At 51.4% G+C, this 12,833-nt stretch overlaps 2 protein-coding genes across 2 annotated transcripts in view; one reads left to right on the forward strand and one right to left on the reverse strand.

Moving 5' to 3' along the window:
• Window positions 1–12,833, forward strand: part of LOC306955858 (T cell receptor alpha chain MC.7.G5-like) — a gene marked incomplete at both ends in the record, with an annotated part of 212,385 nt that overhangs the window by 26,787 nt on the left and 172,765 nt on the right. The window lies entirely within an intron of this gene.
• LOC306955774 (feather keratin Cos1-1/Cos1-3/Cos2-1-like) lies at window positions 3,683–4,417 on the reverse strand (the record flags this gene model as incomplete). The annotated part of the gene is made up of 2 exons (XM_079547140.1): window positions 3,683–3,990; window positions 4,339–4,417. 2 exons carry the CDS (start codon window positions 4,415–4,417, stop codon window positions 3,683–3,685), a joined length of 387 nt encoding a protein of 128 aa, XP_079403266.1.

Raw genomic sequence — 12,833 nt, forward strand, 5'->3', positions numbered from 1 at the left:
CTGTCTCCCAGCCCAGGGTTTTAGGGAGGTAAGCAGGTTACTAAGGGTGCATTTTGGGGTTACTAACAGAGATGTCTAAAGGGAAAATACAGTAATAATGTTAGATAGGAAGAAAAAGAGTATCAGCAGACTTTCTCCACGTTGTCAGAGACTCCAGGCTGGCCTATACATCTCTGTCTTGTGGGGCGAAAACAGGAGCACAACATTTTTTATTCTCTCAAATGCCATTTTCAGCATTTCTGGGGGTCCTTGCCTGGGTCAGCATCCAACACCTTTAGCAGGGGGGGCACCTTCTGCCACAGCTGCGGTTGGAAATGCAGGAGAGGTCAAAGCCCCCCGAGGTGATGGGCACGCCCTCAGAGCTGAGGATGCTGCCAACAGCAGCGGAGGTGGAGGAGCCCACGGCGGTGTTCTGCGGGAAGGAGCTGAGGATGGGTCCGGGCAGGGTCACCACCACGGGAGAGGGCTGGATGACGATGGTGGAGTTCTGGCACTGCCTGACACAGGGCTCATTGCAGCTGCTGGCCAGAGGGGTCGGGCCGCAGGGCCGGCATGGCACGCACTGGTCACAGCAGGACATGTCTCAGGGATGGAGGTGCACCTGTTTGGAAGCAGAACATGGGGATGTGTGAGGACCAGCCAAGCATCACACTATGAGGAAATCAATGTACATGCAGTGCTGGGAACTTAGGGATGTCCAAGGGATTCTTGGTCTCATCTTGACAGAGTCCAATGAAGGTTACTGGGCCCAAGACCATAACCCACCTATTTACCACCCTCCTCCCATGACAATCATTCTCCCTACTTCTCGATCATGACAAGCAGAAACAGGCATGGAACAGAACTAATAGCAGCTGAGAGTTCTGCTGAGCTCAGAACTCTGTTTGGAGAAGCAAGAGAACAAGAAGGGGCTTCACACTCACCTGGTTCCCCAGATGAAGAAGGCAAGAGAAGTATATGGGAGAGCAAGGAGCTGGGCTGGCTTTTATAGTGGACTCAAACTGCCCCATTTCCAGAGGCATCCCTAGAAGCAGTGATTATTTTATGACAAGAATCTCTTTGAATGCAAAACATCTCAGCTAATGTTATGGGCTGTGTGTTGGCTTCCTGTGTTGCTGCTACTTGTCACATCCTGATTTATGTCACTCCCTTTGCCCATGAAAGGCATCTTTTGAGTGGCAGGAAGAAAAACCCAAGTATTTCCAGGTAGCACACATCAGTGTGGGCAGAGCACTCAGTTCACGTGCTGGAAGAATCCAGCAAATCCAAATGATATCAGCATGATTAGTGTGAAATAACTGGAGCCTGCGTGCAAGTGGATTTATGCAGTTGCCTGTGGGTACAGAGTTTTGCATGACTCCACGTATGTGCACATGAGGAGTTGAGTATGTGTTTGACTTGTGTGTTCCACATAACAGCTGTCCTGGTCACATCAGGGGCACTTCAGGCTGCCAAAAGATTCTGTTAATCTCTGTCTTCCTGCTAGCAGAGCTAATAGACAGGAGAGGAATTGGAAGGCACTTGCAAATATCATCAGCTTCAACTACCTGACGTCATTAGTGCTAACCACAAGGAAAAGCATGGTCATGAAAGCGTTATTAAAATGTCTGCCAACCCCGACAAGCATGAGGCATCATCCACATCTCTAGAAATTCTTTGCCAGGATTCATTGACCACCTTCACATTAAACTATTTTTTTCCTAGTGATGCCAGTTGTGGCAATATTGTTCAGCTTGCCAATGCTCCTTGAAGGATACACTGGACTCTGTTTAGGTAACAGGAAGAATCTGTGCCCTTGTACTAACCAGATAACAGTGATATGCTGAACATCTTGTATTGAGTAGGTGAGGGAAGTTCTGCTTTGAACCAGCTCATTTTTTGTAAGCAAGTATTGTGTGAGTGAGGCCAAGAGCTAACTGAGCATTGTTGGACATGGGGTTCATGCAGTGAACACAGGGAGGAAGTGTAATGACTTCATCCAGAGGCTGTGGGATCACCAGCACAAAAATGTGGAATGTGCGCTATGAGGCAGAACCGTATGTCCATGATTTTATGTGGAAGTATGGAATATCTGTATACTGTATGGGAAAGCATTTGTGTATGTGCAACATAAGTAATGAATATAAGTTGAGGATGTTTTTTGAAACATATACATGATAGGTGGAGCTCATCCCCCATGCATGCAGATGTCTTTAGATGCCATTAAGAGACATCCCAAAGACAGCGAGGCGGTTTGGAGCAGCCCGGGGCGGAGCTGGCGGCGGCGGCGGCGGCGGCGAGGAGGAGGCGGCGCGGGCGGAGCAGAGCCGGGGCTGGCGGGGGCAGCGCGGCGCGGGCGGCGGAGCGGCGGGATGCGGCAGTGCCGGGCCGCGGGGCTGTCGGGGCTGGCCGCGGTGCTGCTGGGTGCGCGGGGCTGCCGCCGGCGGGGCCGGACTGCGGGGCTGCGGGGGGACGGGGCCGCGCTCGCCTCTGAATGATTGGCATCTTTCTGACCTCGTGCACCTCTCTCTCCTCCTGCATGAAATTTCTGCGGAAGAAAATGGATTTTCTGAGTTTGCTGCTGCTTCTCTTCTCGGCAGTGGCTGTGAGCAGAGCCCAGGTGCAGCAGGAGCCGTTGGCAGAGACCACCGAGGGCACCGGCATCAACATCACCTGCTCACACCCCAGTATACAAGCCAGCTACATCTACTGGTACTGTCAGCTACCGGGCCGAGCCCCCTCATTCCTCGTCAGCGCCGTTACAGGCTCCAAGAAGGTGCCGGACCCGGAGGGGCAGCTGTGGGTGTCGGCAGACCGCCGCTCCAGCGTCCTGCGTCTCGCCCGGCCCCGGCTCGGGGACGCGGCGCTGTATTACTGCGCCGTGGACCCACGGAAGCGAAGCCGGGGCTGCGGCCGGGCACGAACCGCTTGGGGCGGGGCGGGGGCACAGTGCCGTCCGGGCCCGCAGGGGGCGCTGCCTGCATGGCCGCCAAACTCCATCCTGACCGCGGTGCGCCGCCCTGAGCTCTCCACAGAAACGAGCACTGCGTCCGCAGCAGCTCTTGACTGAAGCCAATGTGAGTTAAACACACCCATGTTTGAGGTTGGCAGGACAACACAACTGACAGCCGGAGCTGTGCTGGACACCCTAGAGAGCTCCACACATTTCTGTTTCTATTTCATGTATCACATCATCCCATTCTTCTACGAATGGAGAAGGATCTCCTTAACCTCTCATCTTATACCTCCCAGGAGCAGAGCCATTCTCCCTGGGTAGTTCTGGGGGCCATACACAGTGGAAATAAACATCAAATGCTCAAATGAGATGCAGAAATCTTTAATGAATGTTTACAGAGGAAAATGAAATCACCCTCAGAGGAGGCTTCACAGTGCAAGATTTGCCTGATCCCATGTTTAAGTTCAAAGACTGAGTTCATGCAAAGAGGGGCACAGGGGGAAAAAAAAAAAAAAAAAAAAGAGAAATAGAAAGAAAAACTGGAGAAGGAGGTAGGTATGTGGGGAGAGGAACAGAAGCGGAGGCATGAGCCAGCTTTACTGGAAGCCCAGGCATGCCTCTTCCTGCCAGTACTTCCTAGAGTAGTTGAGGATGGTCAGGTAATCTGAATGCAGGGGCTTGAAGATGTCTTGTTGATCCAGCACCACGTTCCTGTTTTCTGGAAGAATTTCTCCGGGACCAGTGGCTTCAGTAGGGCGGGCACCTTCTGCCACAGGAGAGGCTGCCCAAGCCGGACAAGTCAAAGCCCCCCGAGGTGATGGGCACGCCCTCAGAGCTGAGGATGCGGCCAACAGCAGCGGAGGTGGAGGAGCCCACAACGGTGTTCTGCGGGAAGGAGCTGAGGATGGGTCCGGGCAGGGTCACCACCACGGGAGAGGGCTCAATGATGATGGTGGAGTTCTGGCACTGCCTGACACAGGGCTCATTGCAGCTGCTGGCCAGAGGGGTCGGGCCGCAGGGCCGGCATGGCACACACTGGGTGTAGCAGGACATGTCTCAGGGATGGAGGTGCACCTGGGAGAGAGGGATAGAAGGAAGTAGAGCATGAGGATATGTGAGGGGCAGCCTGGGTCGCCTCTCACAAAGAAGACAAGGGAACTGCGAAGGTTAGAGGGGTAGGCTGAGAAAGAAGGTCACATCTCTTCATTATGCAGGGACCCACAAAGAACTGAATGGCCGTGCAAGAGTCTCTTAGAGTGCATAAATCTAAAGCCATATGAGCTGGTGTTCCAAGCACTTCCTGAGCAGACATAATCTCCTCCATGTTCTCTCACAGTGTAGAGCTCCACTATCTGATAACATTTCTATTCATTTAAGAGGAGAAAAAAGGGCCTCACACTTACCTGGTTCCCAACAAGGAGAAGGGAAGAGAAGTGGATGGAAGAGATGGGAACTGGGCTGCCTTTTATACTGGTCCTTCATCACTGCAGGTCCAGAGGCACCGTTTTCATAGGCCATAATTTTGTGAGTAGCTAATTTTCAATGCAAGATGTCCCTTCTCATTATGTGGGCTGGTTTTTTGATTTCTTACAGTGCTGCGATTTCATTTCCAGGTTTATGATGTGACCATTCTCTAATAAAGAATTCTTTGAAGTGCTGTGATTAAAGGCTCAAAGATTCATAGGGCAGAATTGCAGTGGTGAGGCCAGTGCCTCAGCTCTAGAATTGATCAGGTCTGGAGGAGGCAAGTGAAGCCAGCCTGATTCAGTGCAGTGGGGCAGTCATGGTTTTACAATTTCTGTTATCTGTGTTCCATATCATAAAATCATGTAGTGCACTGGGAGTTAAAGAGTTAATTGTGTAGTTCCATGGATTGTTGATAGTTCCTTTACCTGTCTCAGAAGAGAAGAATGAACTGCAGTTCCCAGAAGACTTGACTGTCCCATTTCCATTTTTATGATCAGAAGAGAAATCTCCTGGGTATCACAGGACCATTTCTTTGTTGCTGTAGCAAAGAGGGGTGCAAAAAATCAAAAGTAGGTCAGACCAGACTCTTTGTAGGTCTTACTAAAAGAAATCTTTGAGGAAAAGGGATTATTAAAAGAATCGATGTTAAAAGTAAGTAAAGAGAAATGGTAGACACAGGACACGTTGTCAGAGAAGCCAGGGTAGACATTTCCTCTTGACTACAAGCATCCAACCCATTGCTTCTCCATGGAGTTCACCATTTATCAAATCCACATCTCTCCATTTCTCCTGAGGATGAAAGTCTCCCTTCATGTCCTCAGCTTATCCTCTGATAATAAAGATTGCCCTTCTTTCTTGGCTACATGAGTCTACCACAAAAAGGATCATGTGGAGGCAAAGTTTGGGATACAAACAAACTGTAAGGACTCTGAAGAGAGAAATGATCTCACTTCGAGAGAGCTCTGTCAGTGTAAGCAGGAACCAGGAGCTGACAGAAATTTGTGCCCATCATCTATTGAGGAGATTCCACAGAAAACTTATTTGACTGCCCTACAAAGGGAGAGCAGCCAGCAGAAGTCCAGGAAGGCTTTTGGGGTGTTCAAGTCTACATGCACAGAAGAAAGGAAAGAGAGAAGAGAGAGTAGAAGATGGGGAAATTAGACTTTAGTTTTGTTTCCAGTGAGCCCTAGCTGCCCTGTTTTTAGAAGAAAGCACTGGACAATCAGCCTTTCTGACATCAATGGCCAGGAACTCAGTCCTCATATCTTCTGGATTCAGAGGGAACCTTGCCTGGGCTCTCATGAGTGTCTTTAGAACAGAGGGAAACCATCTGCTGCTGTAGCATGTGGAAGTACAAGACAGTTCACTGTGCCCAGAACTGATGGGGACTCCATCACTGCTGAGGATGCTGCCAACGGCAGCAGAGATGCAGGATCTCACAGCAGTGTTCTGTAGGAAGGAGCTGTGGAAGGAGGCAGATAGAACCAGATCTAGAACCACGACAGGAGGGGGCACAGGTATGACAGTGGAGTTCTGCCACAGTGTCATTGCAGCTTTTGATCAAAGGGGTCAGGTGGGTTTTCAGTATCTGCTGAGAAGGAGATTCCAAAAGCTCTTTGGGCAGCTGGTTCCAGTGCTCTGCTTTTTCATGCTCAAAGTAAAGAAGTCCTTTCCCATGCTCGGATGGAGATTCCTGTGAGAGTGTTGGTGCGCGTTCCCACACTGGGCACTATAAAAAGTTCTTGGTCCCATCCTCTTGACACCTTCCCTTTCGGTATTTATAAGCACTGATATGATCCCCTCTTTGACTCCTCCAAGTTAACAATCCCAGGAATCTCAGCCTTTAATCCAAAGGAAGATGCTTATGGCCGTAAAAAACTGAAGAAAGGGGTAAAAGATTGTCTTCACTTTATGCAGGAGTGATGTGAAAAGCCTGGCCAGATGCAACAAGGCTGCTGTCTCTCCCAGTGGAAAATCCATCTCAGCCAAGCCCCACACAGGTATGATCAGCAAAGGACGTGGGAGAAGGGCTTCAGACTCACGTGGATACCAGGAAGAAAGAGGTGAGAGATGTTGATTATAGGGTGAAGGAATCGAGCTGCCTTTAATGGAGACCCTGCACTGCCCTGCCCAGGCCCAGGCATAGCCTTCATGGAAGTGACAATTTTCTGTGGTGCTTGTGAAGAATGGAGTGTAGTCACTGACATGAGCTGTGTGGCTGCTTCCCTTCGTGCTCTTGTTCATTTTCTGGCTTGTGCCACAACCATTCCCTCCTGCAGGCTTCTTCTGAGTGCTGGGATTGAGAGGCCCCAGGACTTCTGGGCCAGGAATGAGTGAGTGATGGCAGAGGACTCAAAGTGCTGAGATGGATCCATCGCAGGCAAGTGATGCTGGCCTGGGGCTTCCCTGCATGCGGGTCTGCCATGTCTTCCTCTTTTTCTCCATCCCAACTCGCTCCAATTGTTTCAGGCAGGTGGCCTGGATGTCTGGTTTCAATTCTCTTCCTCATGCCATTGCCTTGTGGGAAATTGCATGACCTCCTTGGGCTCCTCCCACTGGGCCATATCTGCACATCTGCAAACCGTGCTGGCAGCTCATCTGGAGCCTTGTCCTGCTCAGAGCACTGCAGCCTTGATCTGCCAGAAAGGTCCCTAGTGTCTCCTCAGTCAGCTCCACAAGGCCTCAGCCCCTGCCTCTCCAGACATGTGTGTGCATGAGCATGAGTGATGAGTGCATACCTGTACCTGAAGTGTGCGTGGCCAGGAGTGGCCAGAAAGAAGGTATGACTGCAAGTCTCTAGGTGGAAAACAGCAGGAAATGCAACACAAAGGGAACTTGTGGATTCTCTCCTCTTGGAAACAAGTGGACCAAGGAAGGCACTGTGCTGAAGAGTGCTGTGACTGGGACACCCTCACATGCAACACTGTCCAAATCCAGCCCTGCCATCATCCCCCAAAAGCATCCTCACCTGACACCTCCCAGCAGCAGCCCTTCTGCACTGTTGAGGCTTGGCTGCAGTGCAGGAGATCTGACTGCAGGTGCACAAAGCCTGGGGAATGCAGGGGAATTTCAGTATCAGTTTACATCTCCCCACAGGGAGAAACACACACTTGCCATGCTTTGAAAACTTATCCCTCAAAAAACATTCCCAGACCAAATGCTTTGGCAGTTGCCAGATTCAACTGTTTCAACTGTTCCTTTGCATACATTACATCTTCTTGTTTCTCTTATCCTGAGACAACCACTGCTATGTCCAGTTAGCTTTTGCCACTGCTGTTGGATTAAGAAGAAACCACCCTTCTTCCACAAAAGCAGGGAAGGACACAATAAAGGGTGCTGCAAATATTTAATGAGTCTGAAGAAGGAAATACAATCACTCCCAGAGTAGACACTGAGTGTGGGAGCAGCAGGAACAGACAAGAATCATTCCTACAGCGGTGTTGCTTCAGGGCCCATATTTCCTGGCCAAGAATTGTAGAGAGGCAAGCAGGTCACTTGAGGCTGGTTTTGAGGGGTGCTAGTAGAGATCTCTGAGGGGAAAGAACAAGAAGAATATTTTCTGAGAAGGTCCAATTGAATGCAAAATATCGCAGGCATAGGCAGCACATTGTTTACCTGTGCTGTTCACTTTCATTTCCAGCTTTATGCCACGTTCAGTCCTTGCTGAAGGCACCTTACAATGGCTGAAAGAGAGACTCAAGTATTTCTGGACAACACAAATCCATTTGGACAAAAGATTCAGCTCCTGCACTGGAAGAGTCCAGCAAAGACAATGTCATGTCATGTTGAGTCACTCTGTAGGGGCTCCTTGGGGCCCTTCTGGCAAAAAGTAGCCCAGTTCTTGGGTGTGACTTTATTCCACTTCATGCTGCTCTCAGGAAAATTCTGCTAGCCTCCTTTGCCTCCTCCTGTTTTGCCCTGGGGGGAGAATACGGGAGCAGAAGTTGTTCAGGATCCTTTCCAGGTCCCCAAAGGAAGGCACATCAACAAAGTGTGAAATTAAGTGTTGGATTTATTAAGATACAATGGGAAGAGGTCTAGTGTCAGAAAATACATCACAGCTTCATTCTGGTGCTGGGAACCCCATCTTTCTTCAGCATCAGACACAACCAGTAGATTTACCCAAATCACACTGTGCAGAACATTTCCATAGAGAGCTCCATCTTCTCCATCTATGATGGAACTCTGTTTCTGACATTTACCTTCTGGCACACAGAGCACAGCTGGGCATGGTGCACTCCAGCTGATTCCATCACTGCAGTTCCTCAGAGATAACAGAAGGGCTCCTCAATTCCTAAATGCAAAGCTTGTCTAGTCAAGGTCAATGGCTTCAAAGTTTTTTGCTAGGCTCCCACTGCAATTCCCTCTCTTCACAGTCTCTCTGTGTACCACACATCACTAGGAACGCTGTTAGGCCACTGTCCTAATCTGAAATTTCTCTGGAATTTCTCCTGAATGGGTTTCTCAGATGACTGCATCATATCCCATGCATCTGAACGTTGTTTCCTCTTGTGAGCACTTGCCTCTATTGTGTCTGACAGGGATGCAAACTGCTCTGGTTGAGGAGAATGTATACTCATTGGTCTCTGAGGCAGTGGAAATGGTGAGAAGCAAAATGGAAAACACTGGAATACTGAATGCTTCTTTTCCTCAGTTCCCATGAATAAGACTTGTCCCCAGGCCTCCCAGTTCCCTGAATCTCTTCTCAGAGTTTTGGAGAGTGGAACATTATTCCCTATAAGGGAGAAATCCTTATGGAAATCTTGTTCCAGTTCAACATACTTGTGTCCATGAGTTGAAGACGTACCTACAAAAAAAAAAACAAAAACAAAAAACATGCATCTGAAACATGTAGAAGGACCGAGAAAGGGAACTCAGGGAATTACTGACCAACTGCACTCCATTTGCTCCTTCTTCAGATATGTCCCTTGAAGCAGATGTTGTACATGGCATTAAGAGACACGCGAAAGACAGCGAGGCGGTCTGGAGCAGCCCGGGGCGGAGCTAGCGGCGGCGGCGGCGGCGGGGAGGAGGCGGCGCGGGCGGAGCAGAGCCGGGGCTGGCGGGGGCAGCGCGGCGCGGGCGGCGGAGCGGCGGGATGCGGCAGTGCCGGGCCGCGGGGCTGGCGGGGCTGGCCGCGGTGCTCCTGGGTGCGCGGGGCTGCCGCCGGCGGGGCCGGACTGCGGGGCTGCGGGGGGACGGGGTCGCGAACGCCTCTGTCCCTTAAGCTTCTTTCCGACCTCGTGCACCTCTCTATTCATGCAAGAAATTGCTATGGGAGAAAACGATTCTTCTGATTTTGCTGCTTCTTTTCTTCTCGGCAGTGGCTGTGAGCAGAGCCCAGGTGCAGCAGGAGCCAGCGGCAGAGACTACCGAGGGCACCGGCATCAACATCACCTGCTCACACCCCAACATACAGTCATATGAATACATCTACTGGTACCGTCAGCTCCGGGACCGAGGACTCGTATTCATCGTCAGCACAGCTAAAGGCTCCAAGGAGGTGCCGGACCCCGAGGGGCAGCTGTGGGTGTCGGCAGACCGCCGCTCCAGCGCCCTGTGTCTCGCCCGGCCCCGGCTCGGGGACGCGGCGCTGTATTACTGCGCCGTGGGCGCACGGGAAGCGAAGCCGGGGCTGCGGCCGGGCACGAACCGCTTGGGGCGGGCGGGGGCACAGTGCCGTCCGGGCCCGCAGGGGGCGCTGCCGCTCCTCCCTCCCGGCGCCGCCGAGCTGGCAGTGCTGACATGGAACGCGTCCCTCGCACCGCTCGGCGTCCTCCGGAGAAAGGCGTTCCAGCTGCACACCCTCATGAACACGGCATGTCGAGGTCACAGACACTTTGAAGCGATCCCCACAATAGCTCTATTCTCAGGCGACGTGATTCTGTGAGGGGATTCAGGGCCGCTGGCAGTGAGGTGCAGTTTCAGCAGAGGCCACTGTAACGTGTTTGGCTGTGAGGGCTATTGGTTCTTGAAGGCTATGGATCAAGTCCCTTATGAGCTTAAAGGGAATTACAAGTAAAAGAAACTGATAGACAAAGTACAGAATGACCCCAATCTGTAAGGGTCATTCTTAAAGTCATTCAAAAGGGATACGAGGGAGATAGAACTCTTCAACCCCTAACTGATGGACATATAGGGAACTACGTTTCATAGACTTGAAGTCATTGAGCCTGAGCTTTGTGAGTCACAAGCAATAAGATGAAAAGAAAGATAAGGAATGCTTTTGAGGGACTCGTGGGGCATTTTAATGAATGTTTATATAAAGGTCAAAGGTGTCACAAAAAGGTTGCAGAAAGGAACAAGGTAATGCAGTGCAGAGGAGGGAGGTCACAAATTTCCAGTCAGTACACCTGCTGGGATGAGCCCTATGCCTGAGCACCACTGCCCAACCTGTCTCCTTAATAAGCCCTGACTTGTCTGTGCAGTGCTGAAATAAACTGTGCTCTCTTTCTCATGTGGGAGCACCTCAAGGTCGAGGCCAGTAGATGCTGAGACTGCTGTGCAGGAGAGATCTGGGTGCCAGCAACCAAAACAACATCCTGAGCACATCAGGATTAAACCAGTGACCGGGAGGAGAGTATTCAAGTCTTAGAGAGAGGTGGGTAAGGAATCACAAAGCCTGGGAGAGGAGGTTCGGCAGGCTGAGATCCCATGGCAATGTCTGAGGGATGAGCACGGGTGTGGGGATGTGTGTGAGAGGAGTGGGTGACTGCACGCATCTGTTGGCCAGCAAACAGCAGGCTGGCCAATCCTGAGCAAAGGAGGAGACCACATGCAGGGTAAGGGATGCCAGGCTCCAGGCAGGGGTATTGGATGTGCTGAGGGCCCGTGCTCACACTGATGGGCTGTGATTGTGGGAGTGCTTGTGAGCCAGTGGGTGAAGGTGTGTGCTTCCACTGGGGAACTGCAGTCCTGATTAGGGCTTATAAGAGAACTGGTGTTGTTACCTGTGGGTGTTGCTATGGCAGTGAGTGCCCTGCCTGTGCAGCTAGTAGAGTCATTTCCGGCAGCTCTGTCGTCTTGGGCTGGGAGGTGGTTTTCTGCCTCTTGCTCACTCACAAACAGGAGGCTCGGTCTCAGCATGCACCACAGCTCTCTCGTCCTCGCTGCCTTCCTGGGACAACTGCTGGGTAAGTGCTGGCTTTTAATCAAGGCATCCATCTTCTCCCCACGAAGCGCTCACCAGCCTCACTGGGCTTTGTGGCAAACAGCTCCTGAGTAACAATAAACCTTGGGCAAATACTGACTGGCTGTTGTGGCTTTGCACCACTTCTCTCAAGATACTGCTGCTGTTGGAAATGACAAGGGAAGATGGAGAAGAGAGAATTCAGAATCCTCTCCTGCTTTTCTTTTCCCTTCTCTCTCTCTCTGCCTTTGTCTTCTGGCCCAACAGCTGCCACCTCCAGAGCTCGTAGCCATCCCTTCAGTCCCACATTTCAGCCTTTCCAAGAGAAAGAAGCAGATCCTGTCAAAGTCACGGCAGTGACATGAGTGACATCTCATAAACACAGCATTAAGGGGATACTGACTGATGCATATGGGCTGTGGTCTTCTGTGTTCTCCTGGTTATCAGCACAGCCAGAGATCGCACTTGTCACCATTCAACTCATCTTTGTTTATACTGAGAGACTTAGGAGCCCTTTATGTTGACAGGACTGAAGAAACACAATGCATCTTTTCCCAAAAGCTCCATGGCTCCCTCACCCTCCACAGCCACAACAGAATGCCCCTTGTTCCTCTCAGCAGGGGCACAGCACAGGATCTGCTCGGGACCAGAAGCTCAGAGCTCTTCCAAAACCACCTTCATATGCCCAGACCTCAACAGCTTTCTGCTGGACAAAGGACAGGGAGCCTTCTCTCCTGCTGTTTTGTATCCATTCCATGTCGGCAGCCTGGAACCTTCCCTGCAGAGCTGCTCACCTTTGCTTTCTTCTTCCAGGTGCCGTGGGGCAGACCATTGTCAGCCAGCAAGAAGGACAGGTCACAGTGCAGGAGAGAAACACCTTCCAGACCGCCTGCACATACCAGGCAACTAACTTTAATGGTTTGTTTTGGTACCAGCAGAAGAAAGGCCAAGCTCCCCAGCTGGTCACATATCAGGCAGCAGCAGGCTCCAAGCAGAACGGCCGTTTCACCACGTGGCTGAACACCACCGGGAAATACAGCCTGCTGCGGCTGGCAGAAGTCGAGCTGTCTGACAGCGCCTTGTACCTCTGTGCAGTGCAGGACACCCTGGTGCAGGGAGCTTCCTTGGCCGTGCAACAACCCCAGGCAGGGAGGAGGTGTGTGTGCTGGAGGCGGAGCTCTGGGGAAGGGGCCCTCAGCTCTCCTGGCAGCGCTGCTTCCCTGTGCACACAGAGATCTGCAGCCCAGCGTCCTCTTCCGGAAGGGAGCGATGGCTGTGGCTTGAGAGAATGAAAAGTGATGT

The sequence above is a fragment of the Tetrao urogallus genome, assembly GCF_951394365.1.
Source record: "Tetrao urogallus genome assembly, chromosome: 26".
In the NCBI taxonomy this organism is placed as follows: domain Eukaryota; kingdom Metazoa; phylum Chordata; class Aves; order Galliformes; family Phasianidae; genus Tetrao; species Tetrao urogallus.